The 21,310-nt window shown below is 39.4% G+C and overlaps 1 protein-coding gene across 2 annotated transcripts in view; it reads left to right on the top strand.

The window, feature by feature from the left end:
• The window catches only part of KIF25 (kinesin family member 25), a 41,820-nt gene that overhangs the window by 9,146 nt on the left and 11,364 nt on the right, over positions 1–21,310 (top strand). Inside the window, exons 5-12 of one of the 2 annotated variants that reach the window (XM_069800827.1) lie at positions 89–193; positions 2,980–3,083; positions 4,320–4,408; positions 5,938–5,980; positions 11,360–11,427; positions 15,022–15,096; positions 19,452–19,601; positions 20,708–20,884. In XM_069800827.1, coding sequence (XP_069656928.1) covers positions 89–193; positions 2,980–3,083; positions 4,320–4,408; positions 5,938–5,980; positions 11,360–11,427; positions 15,022–15,096; positions 19,452–19,601; positions 20,708–20,884 — 811 coding nt within the window. The remainder of the gene's footprint in view (positions 1–88; positions 194–2,979; positions 3,084–4,319; positions 4,409–5,937; positions 5,981–11,359; positions 11,428–15,021; positions 15,097–19,451; positions 19,602–20,707; positions 20,885–21,310) is intronic. The other variant, XM_069800828.1, reaches the window with a different exon arrangement.

Genomic DNA, 21,310 nt, shown 5'->3' with positions numbered 1-21,310 from the left:
TATGTGACAGAGGAGGTGCTGCAGGCTACTGACATATTTTGTGAAAGCTGCTGCAGCCCAGTGGCTTAGATATCCTTTGTGGTTCCAGGACGCTTTCTCTCTGGGGTGGAGAGGAGGAAAAATTGGGTCAGGCGCTTATTTCCCACTTTGCCCATATGCTGGCACCTACGTGCTGTGCTCCTCTCAGAGAAAGGTGAGCTGTGCACTGTGCTGATGACTTATATTTGTGAAGTGTGAACTACCATCACCTTTTGAGTCTCACCAGCTCAGCTGCCTTTGCAAAAAGCCTTTCCTTCTTAGTGTAGAGGAGGAGAGGGACCTTGGATTCAGCAAAAGAAATACTGCAGCAGCCCAAAGAATAATTTTATAGCCCAGGACATAAAACACAGCTGATTTCAAAAGAAGTTTTGGAATTACGTCTATTACATCGTAGCTGCTTATCCTAGAAGACATGGTCAGATCGACCTCCTTTTTAAACTGGAATCTAGTATGGAAAGAAACTTTAAAAACCCCACCCCAGGGAACTCTGGAGGCAGCTACACATCCATATCCGAGCTAGGCTGTGGCTGTGCGAGGTTATGTTCCTCCTGTTGTTCATATCCCTGCCATGGACCTTTCTGTTATGCTGCTATAACTGTTTGTGTGACCACACACAAAACAAATCAGGGAGCTGATCTGCGACAGAAATTACTCAGCAAGAAGGATTGCTTTCAGACCTCCATGTGACTGTGGAAGCACTTGTGCAAGCACAGCAGAAGGTTTGGTGCAGCACTGAATAGGAAGGGATGAAAAGCTCCTTAACCAGGACTGTCAATTAAAGAAAATTACAATCCTGAACATGTTTGCAAGCCATCACTCTTCTGCAACTGTTAGTCTGGTTATTGATGAAGATCTTAACTTCACTCAGTAACATTTAAACAGAAAAATCAGCATTCCCAGCTCCCAGAAAGTTTCTGTATAGGTCAATGAGATGGGCAAAGCTTGGGGGAAAGGGATGTCTATAATGGCTGCAGGCACGTAGTGACTACTTCTCTTGAATAATGAAGAGTGGGTTATTAGTATTTTAAAACAGATGCACCCAGTGGCTGCCCCTAGGTTGTGGATGAAAATGTAACTTCTGAACAGCTTGCAGCTGATGCCAAGCAGAAAACTAGGAAAATGTTAAATAAGTGTTTATATTTACAACCATATAGCTCTACTTTCAGAAAAATTAAAAGTTCAGAAATAATTTATGCATTAGGAAACTTGCTCTGTGGACCTTCTATTCAAAAAGTTTTTCTGTGCTGCACATAAAGTTTTACGGAAGACAGATATTAAAATTGATGGTTCACTCTTAAAATATCAAAATACCATCTACTAAATGTAACAACTTGACTCATTTTCCACTGTCTGCTCAAAAGCTCAAGTGTCAAATTAGGAAGCCCCAAGGTTGATTTCTGTTTTCACAGTCATCTTCACCATAGGACGGCTAAACAAAAAAAAAAAAAAGAGTAATTAGGGCCTGTAACTGGATCTATAATGTCCAGTAGGCTTCTCAGGTCCTCATGAAGAGACCACTTAAATATTGAAACAAACTAGTATTTTCTTTCTTTAAAGACTGGAAGAATGGAAGAGTAGCCTTAGCACTAATGCTTTACTGCTTATTCAAGAGACTTCAAGAACTGAAAGTGTGTGTACACAAATTTATAAATGAAGATACTTATTATGGAGATGACTTAAATAATCAATGGATTCCAATCTTGTATTTTGAAAAATACTGTATGATTAGGGGTCAGTGACTGTAAGAGTTGCTTTTGACAATTTATTGTAACATATTTGCATGTGATTCCTCAAACCAAGGCATACTAGTGTTACTCCACATACAGGATGCAAGAAAAGGCTTTTTCTTAGTGAAACTCCTAGATTTTGATTCCCCAACTGTTAACATCATTTCCTCTGCATGTGTGCACTTGTGGAGGAACATTATGAGCTGGAGGTGAACAGTGTGGGTATTACAAAAATAAGATCTGAGAAATCTCTAGTGTAGACAAATGTCCCTTGAAGTTATCTGATTTTTTAGTCTACACCAGAGAGCCTAAATCATGTGTGACATGCTGAGATTTTAATTCTGTTCCTTTCTTTGTAAGGTAGCACGTACTGAGGCTGGTGGTCATCCTGCTAACTCAGCTCTCAGACCATAGTTTTGACTGCCTGATACTCTACATCCTCAAACTGCTCACTAATTGCAGGGGAGATGGATTTCCCGCTGGGGTTCCTAAAAGCTTGCTTTTTACACAAGTTTACAGTCACGTTATGTGCCTTCTGGGCTGTATATTTGGTTTAGGCCTGCTCAGTGTTAATGTAATTGGGCTGAAATAAAACCATTTGTGAAGTTAGAAGGCTTTTACAATGACCCATATTGCTTTCCTCAGTTTTGTGAAGGAGACTTCCTGGGGTTCAAAAGATCAATCTTTTTTATGAAATCCTACCCATACAGTGAATGCATCTATCTTAAAACAGGTATAAGGTTTCCCTTTACAGCATTCCTAGCACTGTAAATGAGGCTGACGATAAATGATAGTTCAACTTCTTATAAAGTTAGCTGGCGTGAATCTAATAATCTGCACGTATGGCATGAGCCTTGCAAGTGACAGCACCTTCTAGAAGCAGGTTGCTTCAAGTTTAGGTTTCAGGCTTCACTGACAGATAACATTAACTAAAGTGACACATTTGAACTGTGTTTAAATAGCTTGTCTTCTTGGTAATTTCTCAAGATTTCACATGTATACTTGTGGTAATTATCTGTAACTTTTTATAGCCATTTCATAGCCAGAAGTATGATGGGATTTTTCTGAGGTGTCTGGTAAATCAGGAACTAACTCTCCTAATTAAAGTTTGGTAGAAGTTAAAAAGGTTTATGCTTGTATTTCATGAGGTGCTACTGGAAAACTCATTTTGTAAAGTCACAGAGTTTAGTTCTTTGAAACAGCTTTCTTCTAGTGTTTCAGATAAAAGCTTTTGATCTTGAGCAGTCTCTACAAGAGGTGACGGAGAGATATGAGAAAGAAAAGCAAAAGAGGAGAGCTCTGCATAACACCTTAGTTGTAAGTATATTTAATGACAGAACATTTTCTTATTTTGTTGTAATTATGCCCGTAATTTCCTCACCAATAAAACTAAAGAATGTATTTTTCATGGCTATATCACCTCCTCCAGCTGTCTGTATACAGTGCATTTCTTTGCTGAGGCACATTTGTCTTACAATAAACCCCATCCCATTCCTTTTACACAGGCATCTGCCAAATGCACTCGTGCAACATATTGCCCTAAGGATTATCATCCATTTTGAATAGTGGACAAAACCTGAGTTTCTTCATCCTCTTCTCTAAATTTGCAGCTTCTGAAATTGTTTTAGAATTCTTAAAATTGTCAACTCGAAATTTCAAAATGGTTGTCTTTTATTTTTCCATATATGTCTAGCTGTATCCTGCTCAGCCATTAGTGATGGTTCATTTGGGATTAATTTTTTTTCCTTTTTGTACTTTAACTTTTCCTCCCTACCCGCCTAAATGACTAGTTCTGGGTTTCCTGATTCAGGACCTGATTTTTAGAAACACAAGCTGCCTTCAAACAAAATTCTTTTAAGTTTTTCTACCTGGGGAAATGAAGCTCTTCATTAAAAAGTACTTACCTTCCAAACTCTGCCTTGCGTTGCAGTTTACCGAAAGGATATTCCCCAAGGCAGTGGGGAGTTAATGTCAGTGGTCACTAGTCATCACAGGTCAGTTTGTTTTCACTAATACAAAATGAGGAGAACTGATCACCAACAAAAAAGAAGGAAAAACACGAGGTTAGATAAACTGAAGTCTGAAATGGCCTGCGGAGAAAAATCAGTTACTGGCTTTTTAGTCATGTATGAACACACAGTGGCAAGGCAAAGGTACAAAATGTTTTATATTCCACATCTTCCTCAGGGCTAGTGGAAGAGAACTGGAGTGTCTAATCTCATCTGTTGAGTTAACATAGGTGTCTGAAGAAGCTCAAGTAAAGAGGAAGGAGACTGAAGAGGGAAAATGGCTCAGACTGAAAGCCTTTTTTTTCCACATAGACCGGAGAGGCCTACACCATTTCAGAGCTCTGAGGAGCTCATGCTTCCTCAAGTACTTTCTCTAATTCTCAAGGCAAATTATATTGATACCATTTTTCTCTCCACAGAGTCCAAGGCTGTGATGTTGTAAACACCTGCTTTCCTAAACAAAGTCATGTCCGCTTCACAAATTCCAATGTATTTGTCCTCTCCAGCAGTTTGTGTTAAATACCTCTTAATATTCTAACCCTAGGAGCTGAGAGGAAATATCAGAGTCCATTGCAGGATCCGACCATTACTACCTTTTGATACTGCTGCTGGACATTCAGTATCACAAGATAGGTAATTTATTTTGGCTGTGTTAGATCTTAGCTGACTCGTAATTAATATACAGAGAAAACAATAGTTATATGTATATGAGAACAACTGTGTTCTGGATTTTTCTGTTTTTATGTGTGGGGGGAGATGACGATGGTATCATAAACACTAATTGCTGTTTCCTTTTCCTTCTGCTGCTAAATTGGCTTTAGCCAATCTCATCCCCTTGTCTAAAAGTATGTCCACCTGAATAGAGAGCCATAGCTGTTCTGCCAAGCTAGGATTATCCCTGGCTTGGCAGAAGTAACACAGCTGCAATCAGTTTAGAGTATTTTCACTATCCTATACAAATTCTGGGATACAGTAATGTAATAACTGTCAGAAGTCGTGGATAGAGAAAAAGACTCAGCATTACAGTTGTTTTGTAATGCTATAGAACAGATTTGCTGTCAGCACAAACGCTGGTAATTCTATTTCAGCATAATTTGGCTTTGCATCCCTAATTTATAATACACTTACTGTAACTGAAGTGTCAAAACATTCCAAGATCCAAAAGGAAAAGAGGGATTAGGTGCAAGTATGTGCTATAACAAGCTGAATTCTCCATAGATGACTAACGTGAAAGAAGGTAGGGATTGAAACATACACAAACAAAGAAAGAAGGGGAAAACTAGGTGGGTGGCTAGAAACCAGTAACATTATCGTTTGCTCTGTCAGTAAATAACTGATGTGGGGCTTTATTTCACTTTTGCTGGCTGGTAATTCTAAAAGAGCACATTCAGTGTTTAAAAGTTTATTAATTTTTGGCAAATCTTTAAAAAAAATAGAGAATTGTTTTAATTAAAACAACATCAAAAATAGCAAACAAGAAATTTCAAGGAGCCTGAAGGAGAAACTTGGCATTAACCTGTGCTTGATATACCTGGGAAGGAACCGACTCACTGTTTTTGTTGCTGTATGGAATAGTGCAATCATGTGCTGAATTGCAGTGTCAAACAGGATGGACTGGGCCAAACAAACAATCGTTAAGACTAACTGTTCTTAATATATCAAAAAGTAATTTATATAAAACTTAGTTGTAAAACTAAGGACTGATTCTCAAAACCCTTACACACGAATGAATTTATACACCTCAGCAATCCCAGTCAGTTTTTGGACTAGTAATGGATGCAAGATCAGGGGCAAATACCTAAAAAGAGGGTGGTTTTCACTTTAATGTTCTAAAGTGAAAGCCTCTTGTTACAAGCTCACATTACAATCTCAAAATAATAGAATGGCTTGCATGTGAATTAGTCGTAATTGGGTTTGTTCTAAATTTCTTTTTTTAAGAGATTATTTTGCTTGATTGCACCATAATTTGTTTTTTATTCACAGTTAACTGTGGCGTTAGTATGTACATGGGATACAATGATAATGGCAGTTCTGAAACATACTCTTCAGACAATGTATAGTTCACAGACGTTTTGAGCATTGACTTTCCTCAGCTAAATGGAACATTTATGGTTTGAAACGTACCTTTTTTTCCCTATTGGCTTTTTTTTCTTTTCTTACAGGCAAAGAAACTCTTCAGAGAAAGTGGCATATGCAGCTGATGATGTGAGTATTTGATGGTGAAATTCAAAAGCACATTCACAGATACTAGGAAGGAGAAACAAGAGGGACATGTGAACCATGGGTTTTAAAAAAAAATGATGTACTTCCTTGTCAATTGGTGCGCAGCTTTGATCACCCATGGGTGCAATAGCAGGTGGCTCGTGCTGTTTTCATCCCGACTCTTTGCAGTAGTAATAGCTTGGAGCTTCTGCTGGTGCAGTCATGCATGAACCAGAGGTTGTGTGTTTGCAGTAGTCAAAGCGCTGCAGACTTTCTGCAGTCAGTCCTTTTGAGCCACTTGTATTTGCTGTAAGTATTTCTAAAATTGTATCAGGCTTTTTTCATTTTATTATTGCAACACAGCTAATGCGTTAGGAGAGAAATACACCTCGTGAACCACAACAGCCTACATGGTACTGCAGTCAAGCATGTTAAAGTGTCCTGGCTTAGATCCATCAGAGGAAGGAGAATGAGCATTGAGGCTGCAAATCCAGATGACATTCCAGCATTAACTGAGGCCATTACCAAGATATAAAATTTTAAAAGGCACAGTAGTGTGAGCTAAGGTCAAAGTATTAACTTGGGTTTTATTTTCTTAGCTGCCATAGTTCTTAGTTGGCTGCTCGCTGCTACATGGTGATCAGCCAAATTCTCTTCTATAGTATAGTGCTTAAAATATTGCTGAAGTGACCGACAGTGTGTTATGCATTTAAATCTCCCAAATTATAGCTTCATTAGGCAGATCTCACTTGCATAAAGTGGATACTTAGAGAGATATATATGCAATTAGGAAACTAATGGAGCACATGAAGAGTCAGCTAAGAAAGAGTAAATATGTCAGGAGATAAAAAACAGGGATCTGTAATGGTGGACATAGTATTCTGGATGCCATGACCCATTTATTGTACTGTAAAATGCCACGACCATTTCTGACCTGTTAAATTTTATTGCATGAAGATAAAATTAGGTAATATTTAGGTTTTGGATTATTTCATAAAGATATCTGATGTGTTACAGTATCTGTATGTTTACAGGCAAAGCAGTGTCTGCTTGCTTATGCCAATTTATGAATTTTAGTTGGTATGAAACAGTGACCTGGTAACCTTCAATATGCTAACCTGTTCTCGTGTTTAAAAGTCCTTATGAAATATTCCAGGAAAATAAATGTATGCATGGACTTGACTGTAAAATGAAATTTGCAAGATACTAAGTTCCGGGTTTTGGAAAGCACAACATTGACTTTGAATGTTTTATTGGTTTGCCTTGACATTTATTTGGTTAAAATGCTTTCTAGTTTTGATCAAACACCTTAAGTCTTTGTGTTAGTTTCTTAATATGAATTATTTTAAGAAAAAAAAATATTTTTGTTTAAAGTATGCAAGTTCATGAGGGAGGATAAAAGCACAACTGACTTTTTACAAAATGCAGTCAATTTAGATTAATCTAACAAAAGTAAAGGAAAACAATGTTTATTGCCCACTCATTTTGCTTTTAACAACTGAAGGCGTTACGCTTGTGGCTAGGATAAATATGCAATTTTCAGATGAAATTATGGGACTTGTTATTGAGCAACTTGTTAGTTGCAATGCAGTCAAAGCTGGTGTTTCTGGAAACAAGTTAACCATTGTCCAGACAAGTATTCCTGATTTAAAAGGAAATTTTGTATCGAGGTGAAGGAAGACTGTCTGTGGTAGAGGTGCTAATTTTATTAGTTTTGCATTTTAGATCATGGCTGTCTTTCCAGATTTTTCCCTGAAAAATAGTTTATGTGTGTAACATAACCAGGCAGTTAGCTGCCATGATCATTTAAGAGCTAATCTGTGTTAGAAAGCAGAGCTGCATTTGAGAACTGGAGCCACAATGCAGTCCAGCATACATATCGGAAACTACGGTTGGATCTTCTGGACAAGCTTCAGCTTGACATTGTTCCTGGAGTGGACTGGAGCTCTAGTAATATGCTGATCCGTGTCACCTATGCTAAAACGTTGTCATGTTATAACTAGAATAGGGAAAACCTCTGCCTCATAGTGAAAGACCACAACAGAAATTGCAGTATAAAGTAGCTTTGCTTCTCTTCTGCCAGGAGCTCTGTTAAGACTTCCTTCAAACTGTCTTTAGATAGGCTGAACTGACACTTAAACAGAATAGTTGTGTGTCTTTTTGTGAGACAGACTACATGAGTTCCATTTAGTCTTTGAGTGTTTTTTCTTTTGTTTATTTAGAGATTCGTATCATTCTTAGAAAGACATATGTGATCTTTTCTATAATCTTGCTCATCTTCTCTAGAGAATCATTATTCTTATTCTAAGTCTAAAAAAGGCTTAGGATTTTACTGGATGTACAGGAGAATATATTATTTCAGTTTTTGAGCTACCTGAAGATTTTTTGAAGTTTTCTTTTTGCTTTCCTGTGTATGCCCAGCTTCTCAGCATAACAGTAACAACTGTCTGAGCCTTTGCTCTGAAGCCTGTTGTGCAATAATGGTGGAGAGTGAGTACACACTACACATCAGGTTGAACTACTCCACATAGATAGGACACCGAGCACCGCCGGTATCGTCACTACCTGAGAAAATGAGTAGGTGAGGTACTGAATGCTCAGACTCTTCTTGGTGGTGACAGGACAAGGAGGAACAGGCGCGAATTGAAATACAGGAAATTCAGCTTAAACACATGAAGAAGCTGTGGGGGTAGTCAAACGCTGGAACAGGTTGCCCAGAGAGGATGTGGACTCTCTGTCTTTGGAGATACTCAAAAGCTGACTGGACACGGTCCTGGGCAACCTGCTGTAGCTGACCCTGCTCTGAGCAGGGGGTTGGCCTTGGTGGTCTCTGCAAGTCCCTTCCCACCTCGGCCATTCTGTGATTCTGGTCTAGGATTCCACCTGCTGCTTTTCTGTAATTTCATCCATCTCTGGCAGGCTGTGCTGTGTGCGCTAGTGAATAGAGGTGTCATGTTTGAATGAGTAGCTGTGTCTTCACCTGGATTCACAACACCAAATGTAGACACTTAAATGAGGTGTGTGATCGCTCCAGATTCCCCTTGAGGTCACTGAAGAAAAGTAGCCACCTCCAGAGGGAAAGTAATTCACCTAAGATTGGAATTTTAATATGTTTGTCTGTCTCCACAACTACCTACGCACCTGAGGCACCTGCCCTAGCCTAATACCTGAAGCAATGTTTGAATCCAACTTCCTTTGGCACAGAGAAAAGAAACTGGCTGCCTCTACGTGATTAATTCCTTTCAAATCATTTTGAGAAGGTTTTCCCTTGTGAGTAGTTGAGAAGAAGGGGATGGCAAAGAGGATGCTCTGAATATCAGGAAAGGTGCAAGATTCTGCTGTTTCTTCAAAACAGGACTGGGAAAACATGAATTAACAGAGCCAAGACCCTCCTTTTCTTGGGAGATGATTTTGTAATAGATCAGATGGATGTAGCTATAGCAGTTGGAGACATTATCGCTCCCCAGTTGCTTATCATCATCCCCAGCTAGAGGTTTCTTCCCCTGGTGCTTACCCAGTGCAGGGAATCCTTTAAGCTGTCTGTGTCAGCCTTAGTGCTATGTCAGCCAGTTGCACTGAAGCTGACAGTGAAACTTGAGCAGTCACCGTCTCCCTTACATTGGCTCTGCTCTGGAGCAGTAGTCTTGGGAAAGGGGGCATAGCCTTCAGCAGATATGCACTAACAAGAAATAAGAAATGATAATTACCACAGCTGGATTCTGTGATTGTGTCTATATCCACTATTCCATATAACTCATTTAAAATTATTTCTCTGCCTTACTGAATTTCACTTACTGAACTGCTCCCCAGGCTTGGGAAGTCAGGCTTGGGTATCAGGACAGATTGTGAATATTTATGAAGTATCCTTTTCTCATTTCCATGATTCATATTGCCCTGAAAGAACTCAGACTGGGAGTATTCTGCGACTCTGGGGTGAAAACAGGGTTCTTCAGTGTACACGTGTGACAGCTGTATGGATTTCATAAGCGCTATTGACAGGGAAACCTGATGAGATTCCGTAGGCCAGCAGCCGTGGTGGATATGTTAGGTCATACTGATCTCCTGAGAAAGGAAGGTCATTACAAATTCTCATCTGAAGTTTTTGCCTATTAACAATTCTTTTGCTTCTATGTTATGCAAATAGAGGTTTTTCTGTCCCGTTTCTCACTTGAGGGAAAGCTGGTCTGCAAGTAAGTTTGATACCTGAATCATAAATGTGTTCCATCCTTTTCTTTTGTTGTACTCACTTCTGTACTGCTGCTAGATTTGCCAGTACTGGGATGGGTAACATAGCTCATTCTGTAGAGTGAGTGTTGTCATCATTAGGTTGATAATGATGCATTGGCCTTCTCCAAAGAGGAAGAAATACCTGTAAACTCAAAACAAGAAATTTGATTTTTATTAGCCATTTGCATGCTGGATACACTGTTATACAATCATGATTTGCTCAGCTCTTTACGGCTTCAGTCTGTGGCAATCCTCATTTGAAGGTGATTAGTTCAGCACTCCAAGCTACTTGTCTGAAGCACAGTAGGAATTTCAGCACTCCCATCAAATGCAGTAATGTAACCGCAGGTTAGTAAGTTAGGAAACCTCCTTGAGTTAGTTGAAGTATTTTGTGTACTAGTGAGCTTCCACCCAAATTGTTGTAAACCCCCACTTTTTTTTTTAACTTTACTTTTCTCTGCAATTAAGCAACATGTGCCAAGAGGAGCAGAAAGGCACAGAAGTTGCTATGTAAGGCATGCCAGACTGCTGTGATTACACTCTGGTAATAGTTTAAAGAGCTGCTTACATATCTGTCAGACTGACAAAACTACTATATAATCCATCTGGAAAGTAGATTCCACTAAAAACTTGTGGAATTCTACCAATTGTGCTAGCGTAGCTTTCTCAGAGTTGTGGGCTAGCATGTTATTCTGTGAAATGTGCATCTTCTGCTCAGTTCTAGGCACAAATATATATGAAATCAGTCTGAAAAGGCACTGTGAAAACTGGCCCTATAATAAAAAAGGTCTCTTTTTGCCATTTTTTTTTCTGCCTGTGCTGGCAGTTAGGGAGGTGGGGTTTACTTGCTTGTGGCTTTCTAGGCACATAAGGAGTTCAGGTAAGGGTTTGGATTTTTCTTGTGAACTTAAGTGCCCATAGTTTGCATTGGTTGCTCCTTAATAATCTGAATGTGTTTTGAGATCCTTTCTTGTGGTCTTGCTAGTTCACTGCAGTATGCAGGCTCTAAAGCCTCACTTGTTGGTGACTGCTGGAGAAGGGCCTTGGACTTCTTGATCCGAATTACTGCTGTCACCTGGAATGTTAGAAATTATAAATATTTTTGTGTGTGTGTGCCTATGATATTAACTGTTAAGTATTTTGTTTTTCTCTTAGGAAACCGTCCTTGTAAAGTGTAGCCGTCCTGGTCATGCATCAATAAACAAGACTTTTCAGTTTGAGAGGTGGGTAGTCCTGTGTAGCAATATCTGAATTGCTGGGTGAAGGCTAATTTTTTAGTAGTTATTAGTCAGAAGGTAATGTTCTTTTTGTTTTTGTTTTTGTTTTTTTTAATGTGGTATTCACATTCTTCCCAGGACAGAATAATGCACTTCAGGATGTAGATGGCACACTTAGTCTTCCCTCTCAGTGAAGACTACTGCTGTGGCTAAGTTTGAAACCTGTGTAGAGACTTATTTGACCCTCCTCACAGTCTGAGTAGCAATCACGATCCTTGCAACATGTTGCAAGATAGCAAAACCTTATGCACATTTTAAAGGGAAAGAATTGAGCTGGATTGCATGACTTCAGCGTTAGACATACAGCATCACTGAGCCAGAAACTGGACTGAGAACTTGTAAGACTCAATGTTCAGCCATGCTGCTTTTAACTTAGATTTCAAATGGCCTGAACATAGACAGCAAGGTAGAGTAGTGACATGTAAATCAGTGCTCCCCAAAGGAAAGGCTGTAGTGGGACCACTTTCCTTATTATGTGCTCAAGAATCCACGTAGACAAGAGAGATTTTGAATGCACCAGCTGTGTTAAAGGTTTTAATTGGTGTTTGTGCCTTATGAGACACCAGAGAGTCAGTCAGCAAGACAGAAAACTTCATGGAGTCAGGCTGAAAGGTGCCTCATGTTCTTTCAGAATGGAGCTGACCTGAACCTCTGGAAACAGGAATGAAGAGTTAAATTATTATAAATGAGATCTCTGTAAACCAGGAAATACAGAATTTTGCCCCATACCTTTTTTCTAACACAAACTTTGCATCTATACGTTGCAATGACTCATACATTAGGCTCTCTACCCTGAACCATGCTTCAAAACCCTCTGGAAACAGAACACTTGAGGGCAATTTCATACTTCCTTGCTTGAAGGCAAAACTTGATTTCAAAGTCAAATGTATCCAACATGAATTATCTGTCATGGTTTAAACTTAAGGTCTGAGTCTGTTCTGCCTGAACTGTAGGTTTGCTAAACTGCCATTCACCCTTTCATTGAGGCATCCTTCCAAGATGCTGCCTTTCTCTACTCAAGAAAACTGGGGACTGCTGTGGTGTAGGCCACCAATCAACTGAAAATTCCTAAGAAAATTCCTGAGATAATGCAAATCTTGGGGAAACTTTAGGGACCCCATAGGTTGTAAGACTCCCTTGATACAAGGTATATGAGATCTCTCAAGGTACATGGCCCCCTCGCACGTCTGCTAAGCTACTCGAAGCAATTCCTTTCACCCTCCAGCTATACCTAACACAGCCATACCAGTTGAAGTAAATGCAAAATAATGCTGGAATTCAACTCTGTAGAGCAATGCAGTTAATGGTATTGACACAGGATTCCAGAGGTGCTGTGACTCTCGACATGTGGTGTAGATCCTGATAATCAGGAAAAGGGTTAAAAAAATGTAAACCCCCCAAAGAATGCAGTTCTTGGGGAATGTTTTTTCAGTGTCCCAGCACAGCTCTTTTTATAAACAGAAGAGCATATGGTTCTTATGAACTCAAAAATGTTTATTTTTTTAGCAACCTTTTATGGAACTAATAAATGTCAAAATATTTGATTTCAACTCAGGAAGAAAATTCCAGCTTTCAGCATGTTATGCTTTTATAATTTTATTGGCGAATCAGTTAGCAAAATAAAAAAAGAAGCTCAGAATTTTCAAGGTGAAATTAACATTAATCACTACACAGGGACAAATCTGCCATCATCCTGGTAAAAATACATGGGCTTATAGAAAGAGATTCTCTGGCTTTGCTGCATCTTTCATTGTCTCAGATAGCTAATTAAGTGGGTGTCCATGCTTCAGCCAGTGCTGTGATTACAGTGTAGCAGAAACTAGTTCAAGCCAACTTCTACCTACCTCGTTTGGGTACTGGTAGCATTTGAACCACAGCACCTAAGTAGTGGCAGTAAAACCCCTTTAGGAAGTTGAGTAAATATTTGGAGTAGTTACTGTAACATGGAGCTCCATGCCTTTCCTCTGAGTGGCTACCAGAACCTGAACCTGATGTTGTTAGCTTCGGCTATAGTACTTTGCATTGCGAACAGACTACTAATACTGGTTCATTCTAGCCCTGGTTGTGGTTGGTAGCAATCTATTTGCTTTATTAGACAGCAAAACCCATCAACAGCAAGTGAAGACAGTATGCATGTTCTCATCTCTAAAATACCTCTTTAAGTTTGGGGGTTTTTTTTATGTAGTAGCTCTGAGATGTTTTGATGTGTTAAGAAAAGAATATCATTTTAACACATACTGAGTTAGAGGCCTAGTTGTTTAAGATGGAGGACTTGGTGCTAATGAATATTTCATCGATTGCAGGTGATAAATGAAGCAGAGAGAAGTGTTTGGAAGTGCTTTTGCTCTCTTATATTGACCTTGCAGATTTGATGTGCAAAGTTTACTGAAGCGTATGTGTGTATGCATGCAAAGCAAGGACGAAGTATTGCTATTCAGTGTCTGTGTCCTCCCAGTACGAACTGTGCCACATCTCTGCATATTTCCTGGCTTCTCAGTGTAGTATGACAGCACATCAGTGGAATGGCAAGACAAGCAGTATTTGTCCATCAAGCCAGACAAGTGCTCCTTTCCTGATTAAAGACAGTACATTTTCATGCAACTTACAATTAGACTGTGGAACATGGTGCCGCAGCATGTTACTCCAAGCCAAGAATTCGGCAAGATGCAAACAGAAACTGAATACTAATTCTAATAATTTTTTTTTAAACAGAGATTCAATTCATATTTCAGTTAGCGTCCCCCCCCGTCCCGTCCCCCCCCCCCCCCCCGATATGCAGTTGTTTTAGATATCATGTCTTTGGCCCAAGGATTGTACTGTCTTTGCTCTTTTCTAAGAGGTGGAATAACTAATTCAATTTAATTGTCTTTTATTCTGTTTAAAAATTAGTCTGAAATCCACATCACGATGTAAAAGAAAGTCTTCCCTCAAGTGAGGAGTGTTTATTGCAGAGCAGATAGTTCAGCAGGGATGGGGATGGAAACACCTTAGGCTGATTCTGCCCACAAAGACAGTGCATCCTTAAACATGACCCTCAGGGCCCTTCTGATTTCTGCTCTGCCACTGACTCTTCTGAGACAAATCCCAAGGCAAGTTTGAAGCCTCTGTACCTCTTTTTCCCCCCAATCCTTATCCACACCTACAGGTAAGCATAACCTGACCACTCCCTTCCTTAGTGTGATGCAAAGGAGACATAGGCAGCAGGGATATTTCACAGTCTGGTAGGTGGGAAAAAGGAACAGGGATCCAGTACAGCCTGAAAAAAGGCTCTGTCTGCCAGAGGGGCAGGCAGAAGGATTAGGATGAGCTCAGAGAGCCACAGGTGTACACCTGCAGGTCGCTCCCTCCAGCACAGACCACAGCCACTCCCAAAAAGTGGGTGAGAACCTTGGAGTTCTAATTTTCAGTCCCCTGACATAGAAATGTCAGCAGGTCACAAGTTTTATGTCGTTGACCTACATTTTCCCTAGTTTGTATTCTTGTATTGTGATAACATATTTATATTTTTTCTTCAGTTAATCATTGCACTTTGCTCCTCAGAGTTTACAGTCCTTTGGAGTCTCAAGACACAGTATTTGCAGATGTGGCTCCTTTGCTAACATCTCTCCTGGATGGGTAAGTTAAAAGGTGGCAATAATCTACTGAAATCCATCAATTAAAAAAAAAAGTCTTAATAGTGGCAGTCCTATCAGGTTTTGTGGCTTTGCAGTTGCGTTTTGCTGTTTTCTTTCCAATCAACACCAAGTGAATGTTGTCTGCCTGTATAAACAGTGAAAACACTGTCTACAAAATCTAGCAGAGAAGACAAATTTGAGGAAAAAAAATTAGGTTTTTTCCTCTGGTCTCTTTCTAGCAAACTTAAGCATTGCCTCTAACGGAGGATACTATCTTTTTTTGTGTTTTGGTAGGTTATGTTTTATAACTGTTTTTCAGTTGTAGACACAGTATGATGCATCTTTTCCAACAGTGTATTCATATATGAAAGGCCTGCCAGGGCCACTCTCTGATCATCTGTTCTGCTTTTGTGTACAGCAAAGGCCATTGGAGGTGGTGTAATCAATTCCCAGTTGAACCAGAACTGAGCATCCTCAGTCGTAGTTCTAATGCTCCTTCAGGCACTGGGGTTAAAACAGAATTCTGGTTTGAATACCAAACTGATCAGTAACAGCCACTAACAAGTATGTGTAATTACTTCTAGCCACTAAGTTCATGAAATGTGATTCTTCATTTATACCAGAGCCAACTTAACCTACTCTTGTGAAGAAGCCTCAAAGTGCATATTGTTATAATCCTTGAGGCTCGAACTGAGATTTATGCAGAACTTCCCTTCTGCTCCTTTCCACCCCCACTCTAATTCCACTCAATTATAGATGGTTGTTGTGGAGCTGTCATGAACCTTTCTCTCCCTGTAGAGAGAAAGCCAGTCCCTTTCCATCCACAGCGGCAATCCTTGTTCCCAGCAGTCTGCACACCAAAGTTTCCAAGTCTCCTTTTCTTAAAAGCAGCCTATAAGAGGCATATCAGGATATTTTGACTATTGGGAAATCCCATCCAACCCTTCACACACACCACAGAGGGGCCCATGAGAGCTACCTGGGCTAAGGGAAGTCCTGTCTGGCCCATATGGCATTATTCTAGTTTACCAAGGGTGAGTAACCACAGTTTCCATAGCTGAGCAACCTAGGGACCACTAGGCTGGAGGAATTTGAAGAAGTCCTTATAACCACTGTGTTCTCTCTCTGCTTTTCCTTTTGCAATGAACATGTTTGCTTTGGCTCAATATGTTGCCTATGTATCTGCAAACACATCTGATCTGTCCCTTGATCTGCTGTACTTCCCACTTTCTCATTTCCACACTGAGAGAATCCTGTCCTGAAAGCTAGGATTTTTATAGTCAGTTAGGAAATGTTCTGTTATTGAAAACAAAAGAGTTGTCTTGTTCTTCCAGAAGTGCCGTTTAAACAGAAGCAGATTTTCAGGGAAGTCAGGGCTGTGCGTACCAGCGATGTTTCTCAGCAGCCTTCCCATTATAAATGGGAAACAGACATACTTAGTCTGAACCTTGAACCTTTTTGTTGCTCCTGATTGTTTTAGTCTGGGCTCCAAAGTGGTCTGTAACAACTTTGAGCTTAAGTAGAAAGGAGTGTTCCACCCCTTTATTTTTTCTTTATTTTTCTTTCTTAATGAATTGTTTCATTTTTCAGTACAAATATACAGGGAGAAAAGATTGTTCTATATGCAAAACAAAGTACAGCAGGCTTCAGAGTTTACAGTTAGCCATACAGGGCCAGCAAGGGAGTAAGATAACATTTTTTTTTTACAGCATTGAAGAATCAAACTTACTTATTTTAAAGAAGACAACATTTCTCTTCCTTTGATTTCCTGTAACAGTGCTCTCTCCTAGCGATAACTTTGCTATACTGAACATTGATACTCCTTTCAGGAGAGACATACTATAAAACTATTGGTATTCTAGCTTGACAATAAGAACTTTTCTAAACAAGAATATAACTAATGAAGCAAAGTGGAGGAAGCGAAATGTCAGGGCACATAGATGAATCACAGTCCAAAATTTTCAGATTGCTCTATTTGAAACCCTTACATTGAACCAGAGCACCAATGAAGTGAACCAGGTAAATATAAACTAACTAGTCTGCTGCTGATGCTGCTTGTCGTCTTGTTGAATCACCCAACAATTCATTCTCTCCTGTGCCTACTTAGATGGAATTCTGCTTCGGATAGTTTTAGCTCGTTTGGGCTTACTGAAATACTAACTGTTTTGCCTTTGGCAGAGTAGTTATCAGGGATTGATACCTGATTTGCATCTCTATCTTCAAGGTTACAAGCACCTGTCTACACCTGTCTACTTAGCTTCTCATCAATCATCTGTATCTTGTCAGAACTATTTTGTCCATGATGCTTACTTTCTAACAAGTAGCAGTTAAAGAAAATTTGAATAGCTGGACTATATGAAAGTTTGAGACACTTCTAAAAAGACTTCCATTCTGTTTTTCCTAGGGAAAACTACTACTTGCAAACTTCTGGCTCCCTTTTTGGTTCCAAAGATCTCTCTGATTTTGAAGTAGGGCTAGAAGTCTCCATAAGCTATGGGCTGGTGAGACACTGTACATTAGGGGTGGAATTGTGAAAATTGCTCATTGTTAACCTAGCTGGAAACTACCAAAATTAGTGGGAGCTTTTCCACTGACATAAAGGCAAGTAGAGTTATGTCAGCAGTGAATACTTAGAGAAATCCCATCTTTCAGATTTACAGCCCTAATTTCTAGCACATTTCTTTTTGCTGTAGTGCTTTTTATTTTCAGTTACACTTGTCTCGTCTCCTTTATTTCATCAAATCTATGACTAGACTTCTATTTTATACTCTGCATCAAGTTCACTGACTGCAACTTTGACTTCACATCCCCAGAAGGAGTACCCAGGTATTTGCTGTGTTGCTTATCAGACCACATTTCTTTCTAACAAGAGAAAGCTTTCTAAATAATCATCCAAAAATAATCACTTCTAGGCATGTTTAATATGCAAAAAATAGCTGCAAATATATTTCTCTGCAGTGGCCATATAAGTATTTCATGACTTGAAACCATAAATTTAAAACAATTAGATGAGGGGTGTTCATTGAAATTTGCTGGCATGTGCTTGAAACAACATTTTGCTATGAGGAAAAGCATTGGATAACCAAAAGCAGCTGTTCAGGTCTGCCCACAGAGGAGGTAGCTTAAGCAGTGAAATTTTACTCCCTGGCAGACCAGGAGCAAGCCCGTTCTTGCAACTCTCTAGTAGAGCAGAAATTTAAGCATACTGCAAAGCACTCCTCGTGTATGGAGATTCTGCTAATGTTGTGTCTCTGAACAAACAAGATACTCCAGGGAAGGAGCAGTCCTCTCAGCATAACTGCATGTCTTCCAAGAGTTTCTGCGGGCACAGTTCGGTGGTCAACACCTGGGTGCTGGCAGGTGCTGCAGAGGAGATGCAGCCGAGTAGGGACTAACCTTCAGCTGCACAGTACAGTATTGGTCCTCAATACAAAGTAGTACTGTGGCTGGATACATTGGTATCTGCCCACTTGTTTTGCTTAAGGTGTTGACTTTGATCCGACTGTGCTGGAAACACTTTCTGGATAGGATTCATACATCTAAATTCAGATCCCTACGGCGCAGACATCCACAACAGAGCTTACAGCTGTAGACTTTTTTTATTATTATTTTCAGTGCAGAGAAAACAGGATTTTCAGAGTTCTGTTCATGAGATGTATTTTATATGTCTACTTCAGAAGATGATGAATTGTGTTTCATAGGTGCCTGTACCTCTGCAGTGACATTGTACATTTTCACCTTCTACGAGTCTGTATCAGAGCAGTTCCTACCACCTTTATTCCAGAGTAGTCTTTGTGTGCGTACTTATACTGGACTAATGCATTTGGTTTACAATTTGTACCTCTTTCTTATTATTAGGGCTGTCTTATCTTTTCCAGTGACTGAGGGTTATGACTGATGAGCCCGCCTGAAAAAGACTACGGGAGCTGAAGAGGTTACTGTTCCCAGCTGTTAAGATATTAATGCTGTGGTTTGCAGCATAGCACTGTAAGAGAAATCAAACCCAGCGATGGTTTACTTTAAAATGCTGTACTGTAAACTGCAGTGGTTCAGGAGCTGATTAACAAGCAGCTCAGTAGTGCATGAACTGGAAGTTGGGCAGACAGGAGGTCTAACCTCATCAGTCGTTCCAAGCTAAGCATCCCTCTTTTGTCAGTTCCCTGCCCTTCAACTCTGCTTAAAAAATAAAAATCTGTTAAGGCAATGTTATGAGCAGTAATTTCTGTTAGATTTTGAGATCTCCACAAAGAAATCTGCAGGGCAGGGTGTTCCCAAATTGTTTGGGGGTTGACTTGCCACCTAACAACGCACACATTTGGTAATGGTAAAATAAATGAAGGCCCTTCTAATTTTCAGGTACAATGTGTGTATCATGGCTTATGGGCAGACTGGAAGTGGGAAGACATACACAATGCTGGGACCACAGTTAGAGGAGAACTTTGCATACTCCATAGAAGATGCATCAGAACTTGGAATTATTCCTCGAGCTACCCAAGAAGTCTTCAGGTAACAACTAAGTAAAGGTTCCTGTCAGTGGCTGTCATCTTAAACTTTCTAGAAAGGATGAAATAACATTTGTAATGTATTTATCATTACAGATTTCAGCTTCACAATGATTAATATATAGCTTCTCTGACTGCCATTCGATGTGTGAGTTTTGATATAGATTTCTAGTCTCTCTCCTGCTTAAACTGATTCTCTAAGAAAATAAGATCATGCAATCTTGATGTGTGTTATTGGTCCATCTGTCTTTCCGACTCCTAATTAATTTTTGAATATGTTTCAACCATAGCTGTGGGAGTCTAAAACATAAATTTAAGTTCTTACAAAGTTTGTAAAAATTGACAATTGGAATAGATGAAGAGGATCCAGATTAGAACCCAGTCCCAAAGAATGATAGTAGAATTTTTAACCATGATCTGTTCTCGCTTTGAGAATGCTTAGATTTTTTTTAGTTGAACATAATGCCTGATTTGAACTGATATGCTGCTATGTTACAATAGAAGAGCCATTAGAGTTTTTTTCAGCTAAGCCTGTTTCTTTTGGAGAAGGATATGAGCTAAATCAAAAAGATCCAATTTTGTACCAGAATAACTGTGTCTAACTGTAAATACTCTCCTGAATAGACAAGCCCTTAATTTATGAATTTTCTGAGGCTGTGGACAGATAACGTCTTAGAGGTCTAGCTGGGCAGTTTACCATCTCTGCTTGCTTGTTGCTTGCACCCTGCTAGAGTTTATCATACCTTGAGCTCTGAATCCAATAACATCCAGCAGAGAAATGGTATAAAAAAAAATCTCGGGGAGGGAGAGAGATTAGTGGAGGCTAGTGGAGAAAAACAATTTAAGCTGGCACAGCTCTTTCTTTGGAAAATGAAGTTTTATTTACTGCTTCACGTATAATTTAACTGTATATTCTGATTCTTCAGCTTAACATTAGCATGTGGATGAGGCAAAGCCACAACTGTGGACATTTAATAAGCACTTTTATCAGATTGTAATTAGATTACAATGAAAGAATAGCTCTTTATTTGCAGATTGTTCACTTGGGGTTTGACTTCTACATTTTTTGGCTTGCTTCTTTCTTTTTTTTTTTCTATTTTTATTCTCCAGGCTTATTTCAGAAAAGCCACCAGGAAGTTACTGGGTTGAGGTTTCTGTTGTAGAAGTGTATAATAATGAAATTTTTGATCTTCTGGCCAAAGACAGTTGTGGAAAAGTATTTGGCGTCAAACGTGATGTTGTCACAACCAGAGAAGGAAAGAGCGATGTTCCATTGCTTACATATGAGTAAGTACACTATTTGAGCCTTATCATCCGATCATAATCTGGTGTCAGTGCAATGCATAGCTGTCACAAAATTGCACTATAGGCACCAGTTTTCACTTCTAAACAATGAGTCCTTATTATATGCAATAGAAAAAATTGGATGATTCTCACTGTTTCCATTAGCTCAGTCTATTAAGCTGCAGTTGGCTGCGAATGTCAAAATACTTTCTGAAATAACTGTACAACTAGTTTTGGTTGTACTCCTTTGTTAAGTGCCTCCCACTCAGAATGCCTTTAGATAGCTGTGTATTTTGTTGTTGCAGGAGCTAGGGCATCTTGTCAGCTGTAGAAAAAGAAGGGGTAACCCAGTCACAAAGCACTTTCCCTTTAGTCTTACTAAATTATAAAATGTACAGGTTATAATAGAAATGTATGTATTTCTTGTAG

Source organism: Haliaeetus albicilla, chromosome 13 (genome assembly GCF_947461875.1).
Source record: "Haliaeetus albicilla chromosome 13, bHalAlb1.1, whole genome shotgun sequence".
NCBI classification, from domain to species: Eukaryota; Metazoa; Chordata; class Aves; order Accipitriformes; family Accipitridae; genus Haliaeetus; species Haliaeetus albicilla.
This window is presented reverse-complemented; position numbering and strand designations above follow the sequence as displayed.